Here is a 6,686-nt window from a genome sequence, read left to right on the forward strand (position 1 = left end):
AAAATTGAAGCAACTTGAATACACCAAAACTGCTTCAACAACATCGGAAGTTCAGCGACATATGTCAAGAAAAAAATTTATACCAGCGTTTATATAACGGTTTCTTATTTTCATACCACGTGAGAGGAGAGAGAGAGAGAGAGAGAGAGAGAGAGAGAGAGAGAGAAAAAAAGGTCTTCTATGTATTAGAAAAGTACTAAAAACATTATCCAGATACATGGACAAGTACTAAAAAAGTTCGCTACATGCAAAAAAAAAAAAAAAATGAACCTCAGAGCTAAACAATGAGTAAACAAAACCATCAAACGGAAGGGCTTCCTGAATGCTTCATACATTGGAAGTTATATTTATCCCCTTCCCAGAACAAATTATCTCCAAGTCCATAAAATGGAACACCAAAACCCACCATTACCAGCCAAAATACACAATTATCAATTTCATGTAGTAGTGTGTTAAAAGTTGTGTCCGAACACGAAAATTGATCATAATTTATATAATCACAATTTGAGTGACAACAAGGGAAAGTAAATGCCGAACGTGGAGATTGGTTTCTATATTATTAGCTACCTTACTTGGAATTGAGTATGTGTGCCGGATGCAGCGGTGTCTAAGAGTCTATTGTGTCAAATCCCAAATAGAAGGATATAAGAACACTGCTAAATATTCATATTGTTTAATATTTTTCTTTGAATTTCTAGAGTAACAAAAAATTCTGTAACTTCAAGTTCTAAAAAGGAAGTTACCTCATTTTGAACCAATAATTTTAATAAAATTGAATTATAGGATATTCTTTTTAGGTAAATGTCCAACCAAATGTGCCAGACACATATCTCATACCCTTCTCCGAATATAGTGTCTCCAACACGTCCAACCAAATCATGGCATTTTTCAGGCCAGAAAACTTTAAAGAAACTCTAGATGTCATTTTTTACTATCACCAAATCCAAAAATTTAAACATATCAACTAACCATTGGACACGCCAACGCGTCTCACGCTTTTCAATAACACGAAGGCAAGCACGCAATGCCTCTACAGCCTGCTCTCTAACAGCGAGTGTTGGATCCCTCAGTGCAACCCAGATAGCATCCACAAATTCAGGTACATGAACATTGAAGACAGTAGAAGCATTCTCAGCCATTTCCTAAACAAAGACAAATAAAGAACAAATTATATAGTGACAAGGGATTAATGGAAATCTGAATTAGGTACACTTCATAAATGAACCAAAGCTAATTGACAATGCCATAATACATGGCGAAAGTTTAGGCCAACTAAACAATGACTCTAGTAGACGACTAATAAGTATCTTCGTGTGGGGTCCACATGATGTCATATCTACAATGCACATTGGTTCCTATCATTCACATTAATTAGTCAGTTAAGCTTTTCACTTTGAAAAGATTTTTCCAATTTAATTAGGTAAACAAGTAGTCTTTGAGTTCGAAGTTTAATAGGTATTCCACCTAAAAAACCCAAACACTAGAATGCATTATTGAAAAACAATTTGTAGAAGAAGCAATTACCTATTCTTTATTACATTGCAAATATGTTGAAAGCAGCATGCACAAAATAATATAACAAGTAAAGCAAAGATGATCAAAAGGTAATCTGTACTTGGCTTCAACCATTAATTAACTGTTAATACACCGTACGCAGTCAAGTGCCACGAAACAGTGGCAGAAATTGACCAGAAGGCAAGAATGTGCAAATTAGAACACTATGGACTTGGTATAACCCAGTAGTGTGTAATGCTAAATGGCTACCAAAATCTCAAATCTTTGACAAACTATATGTTAGTAATTGTCAAAAGAAATTTGTAGCACTTACTTTCAAGATCAAGACAGCAGCAAAACGGCGATACTCAACTCTCTCAGAATTAAGCCATTCCAGTGCATTTTTTACCTAGGGAACAATAGATATCAGGTAATCTTATATCCCAGACTCACATGCAATTAAGAGAGCAACGATGCAACAAACCTGGCGTTCCACTTCATCTGCAGTCATTGCCCCACCCTTCCTGGCTAGGTGGCCAAGAACTTTACTGGCAAGAATTAGAATATCACGATCGCGCTTTACTTCAAATACAGTTCGCATGTAATTAGAGAACTTTGAAACCTTTGATGCACTCTCTCCAAGTGTCACATCTATCAACTCATCAATAGCCCGTAACGCTCCCAAATTTTCAGCAACATCATTACTTTCCAGTAGACCAGTAATACGATCATATAAAAGATCCATAAAACGGGAAAAAGCTTCCCCGCTAAGATCACGAGCTTCTTCCTCCACATGTTTCCTTAAAGCCAATGCAGCCCCATCCTGTGTAACAGAGGAATAAAACCCAAAAATTGCCAGAAATAATAAAAATAAATAAATAAATAAATAAATAATTAATGAATTGAAACAAAAAGTACTGAAGAATAGAACAAACCAAAAATAAATATAAGCACTTTATCTTAGGATCTGAGCAACCACCTTTATATTAAACAGAAACCACACACAAAGATGAAAAAATATTGAAGGATGAGGAGGCTTAAAGAAATAAGGGAAATGAAAATCTTATAGTAATTAATACTACAGAATGTTCATTTCCTTTTCTTCACTAGTTGAATGGCCAGCTATCCATCCCACTGTGATATCTCAAGGGGGGTAATTGACCAGATCTCTCACGTAACTTGCCCATCCCCATCCCTAATAATGGTTGTAAATGAACCAAATTATTCATGAACAATACCAGCTCAAATAGTTAAGAAACCACGTCAAACTCATACACTAATTAATATTTATATGAACTAAGCTTTACCACATGTACCAAGAGTCGTTAGTTGTTTAACCTAGCTCCACTCGTTCAGGCATACGAACATTTCGTGTTGATGTTACATACTTGAACTAATGCAATTCATATTAAACTTACATGGATAAAACATGGTACAAGAATACAACGTTATTAAGTTATGAGAAATATAAAAGCAAGAAGTTTTTAAGTATGTACTCTCCCCCTCATGGTCCCAAAACAAATGTCCCTTTCTGGTGACCCCAACCTTGTGCATTTAGAAAAAATTTAAAACTTACGGATGATCTAGGAGATATACAAATTTTTATGTTGAAATTCCTAAAGGATAGTAATTTTAGGACATCTAAAAATAGAAACAGGGATACGTTCTTTGGGGGAGAGGGAATAATAAATTTATAATAGTACTAATCAAAAAAAAATTGTAAACATTTGTTGAAGGATTTAAATATTTAAGTTACACCCTCTCTAATAACTTAAACCTTTGGAGTAGATGGTTGTTAACATGGTATCAAAGCAGGTAAGGTCCTGTGTTCAAACCTCACCGTCACCCTGATTTAAAATTGATACACATGTTGGACCAAAAGAAGGCCACACGTGAGGGGGCATGTTGAAGGATTTGAATATTTAAGTTACACCCTCTCTAACAGCTTAAGCTTTTGGAGTAGATGGTTGTTAACAACATTAATGTGCAATGGTCATGTTAAAAGCTAAGTCACACAAAAAGAGGGCAAGAATGAGAGTGTGAAAGAGTTAAAACTCCAAAATTTCTTAGATTGGGAGCATTTTCAGAATGCCTCTATGTTTTGTTTGTTTGCATGTATCCACGCAGTGTACATCCATTTGTACCAATTATAATTAATTGTACTATTGTTTTTGGAGCGTCTATACAAGTATGTGAAAATATTTATACTGCATTGTTTGTTAGACAGTAAATAAAATAAATTAGAGACACAATCCCACAAAAACGTAGTGACTTTGTTGGCAATGGCGTATGCTTTTCTTGAAAATGTTACCAGTTTGAATCTTGGTTCTGTCACATATTTTTAAATCCAACACAGCAAATACGCATACCTGTGCAGAGAGGGACCAGCGTCCCTTAAGTAGCAGTGACCAAGTTAGTGTACTGACAATTGCAAATTACCAGTGTCCAAGCCAAGGATTGGAAATTGCAATCCAAGTCCAATCCACAAATTCAAGAAATTCAGCGCGCATATTTGTGGTGCTTTTGCTCTCAAAACATTGATGCGCATTAGGAGCGATACAGCACCTACTAATTTAGTTGAATTGTGTAACTCTGGTTAGAATTGCTAGACTTCAACATAAATTCAATTTTACATAGGTATATACAACATGCTAAATAGAACTGCTGCCAAAGCACGAGTTCGGGTATTATAAATGAACCAATCTCGGGCACTCTATTTAACATCTGGTTAGAGCTCAGGCTTCACTTAAATTATTCCAAATTTAACTGAATCAAAACCCAATACTCAACCATCTGGGTTCATTTGCAACCTGTCACTGCTGGACAAATCTGGTACACCTCTAAATGCAGCAGGGAAGGACACAGGTTTACTCACATTGCCCTATATTGATTCAGTGCGTGGTAAGGTTTTACTAAGTGTCTTTATTGGATACTTAACTACTTAGAAAAGTTACAAATGTTATCATCTGCAATCCAATCAGGAGTTTGTTTGCATGGATGTCATGTTTCAAGAATCAGAAGCATTTTTTATCCGTCGACCATCTCTTCAAGGGAGAAGTGTACGTATAGAGGAAGAAATGTTTTTCCAACGGCATTTAGTCCCGCCTGAAGTCCATGCTCATAACCAGAGGGAGGGTTCTAGAGCTTATAATAAGGAGGAGAGAAAAGGAGACCATTATCCACGATGAACAGAATACTTCTATTAGATTGGATAGGTAGGATCTATAAAGTTATGCCCGTAGACCTAGGTAACCCACTGCCCCATGAAGCATATCACCACTAATGTGCCCCATCATATGTAAAAAGGTGTTCTTAGGCTCCAAAAATCCCCAAGCTCGTCAAGGCTTAGTAAAGGGCATCAACTTATTACATATCAAAACCTTCAGTCAGGTTCTCATCTAGTCATATTCCTTGGACCATATATTTGATTGAATTCAGAATATGTTAGCAACACTAGTTTACCACCACAGTTTTGCATGTCCAAGCTAACAAACTCCGTTTGCAATTTTGAGGATTCTTGGCCAAAACAAATTTAAACTGTAAAATTACAATTTCAACAAGTAAGCACAGAATTGAAAAACTTGCAGGGAATCAAACTTCAGTTTAACCGCCTTCATAACCAAAATCAAAACAAACAATTCGAGGTATAAGTTCTCAACATTTACACTCCGCCCAGTTGCCTATAAATCATAAGCAACTTCAAAACAAATAGAATGAAAACCTTCACGGCTGAGCTGGAGATATGTAATTCAATTTTCATTCATTTTTTACTCAAATTTCCCAGAAACTAGAGGAAACAACTCAAAATTTAAGTTTCTGATCAATTGAACCAATACTTAGGGGGAGTCAAACTAACCTTTGGAGGGCCTCTGGTGCATAGATCAGCAAGGACACGGTTCAGCGCATCTACGTTACCGGCGCCAGTAGCAGTGGCCGGACCACCGAATCGGATTGACTGCGATGAGGTCGCCATGTTGATCGATAAAAACCTAACACAAACTTGCAAGCATCGAATATTTGTGTGTGTGTGTATCACATATAGATATAGATGTGATGAGACTGCTTATGAGGAGTGAGAAAGTAGTCTTCTTCTTCTTCGGTAATTAGGAACTTAATGATAAACGATACAGCAAAAGCTGCAAAACCCTCTCTCTCTACACTGTGTTTGGCAGGAAAGAAATGAAGAGAAAGTAATAAGGGAAGACATGCGTGGATCGGCGGAATAATTCTCACTCATTTGGGAATTTTCTCGTAGGTATAGAGAAGAAGGAGAATATGAGGAAAAGAGTCTTTGGCGTCTGTGTTCTCTCCAAAGTGAAACGCGAAAAAATGTGAAAGGAAGAAACTGATTTGATGATATTAATCACTCGTCTTCAGTTTTTTTTTTTTTTTTTTTTTAATACTCCGTTAATCTGTTTTTTTTTTTTTTTTTACTATGAATTTATTATATTTTTAATAACATCATAAGCAAGTTCACAAAAAAATGATTTGTAGGGATGTCGTATTTTTCTACCCTTGTCACTCTCTCCTCTTTAGTATAAATTTCATAATCTTATTTTAATATATCATATCACGTCAATATTGAAGATCATTAAAATAGCCTTCTTTTACATCTGAGTTAGACAATTGTCAACTAATTTAGTTTATAGGTGTCTTAAATTTTTTTAATGAATTATCTGGAAAAAATCACATAAGCCCCCTCTATTATTATTTTCATCCAAAAAATTTCCTAAACTAAAGAAATGCCATTAAGTTATCGCATTCTCACGATCCACTCATTTATTAGGTTGTGAAATGACAAAATAACTAAAGAAAATTTATTAGATTGTGAAATGACAAAATAACTAAAGAAATGCTAAAGTTACCAGGTTGTCACCCATTTATTAGATTATAAAATGACAAAATTAACCTTATGATTTGATATTAAATTTAAAACTAATATTTATTATTGTAAAATTATAAAAATACCCATCTTTTTCTTCCTCTTCCTCTTCCTCTTCCTCTCACACTTTTACCCCCCCCCCCCCCCCCCTCCCTCTCTCTCTCTCTCTAAAATCAGTCTCTCTCTGGCAATGGAACCAGGCCTCCATTTTTCCTTATCTTACTCTCTCTCCTCCCACTCTCTCACTCCTCTTCTCTCTCTCTCCTCACACCACTGCCATCTCTTCACATCTTATCGTGGACTCTCGAAA

General features: G+C 35.7%; 1 protein-coding gene across 2 annotated transcripts in view; it reads right to left on the minus strand.

The window, feature by feature from the left end:
- LOC132300130 (serine/threonine-protein kinase TOR-like) overlaps positions 1-5,836 on the minus strand; it is an 85,833-nt gene extending 79,997 nt beyond the window's left edge. For both annotated transcript variants that reach the window (XM_059797094.1, XM_059797093.1), the window contains exons 1-4: positions 5,351-5,836; positions 1,979-2,317; positions 1,829-1,903; positions 970-1,142 (exon numbers count right to left, since the gene is read on the minus strand). In XM_059797094.1, coding sequence (XP_059653077.1) covers positions 970-1,142; positions 1,829-1,903; positions 1,979-2,317; positions 5,351-5,467 — 704 coding nt within the window. In that variant the 5' untranslated portion in view covers positions 5,468-5,836. The remainder of the gene's footprint in view (positions 1-969; positions 1,143-1,828; positions 1,904-1,978; positions 2,318-5,350) is intronic.
- Positions 5,837-6,686: the final 850 nt, after the last annotated feature.

The sequence above is a fragment of the Cornus florida genome, unplaced genomic scaffold (assembly GCF_030987335.1).
Source record: "Cornus florida cultivar Cherokee Brave unplaced genomic scaffold, ASM3098733v1 CherokeeBrave_3.0.0_Hap2_Chr03, whole genome shotgun sequence".
NCBI classification, from domain to species: domain Eukaryota; kingdom Viridiplantae; phylum Streptophyta; class Magnoliopsida; order Cornales; family Cornaceae; genus Cornus; species Cornus florida.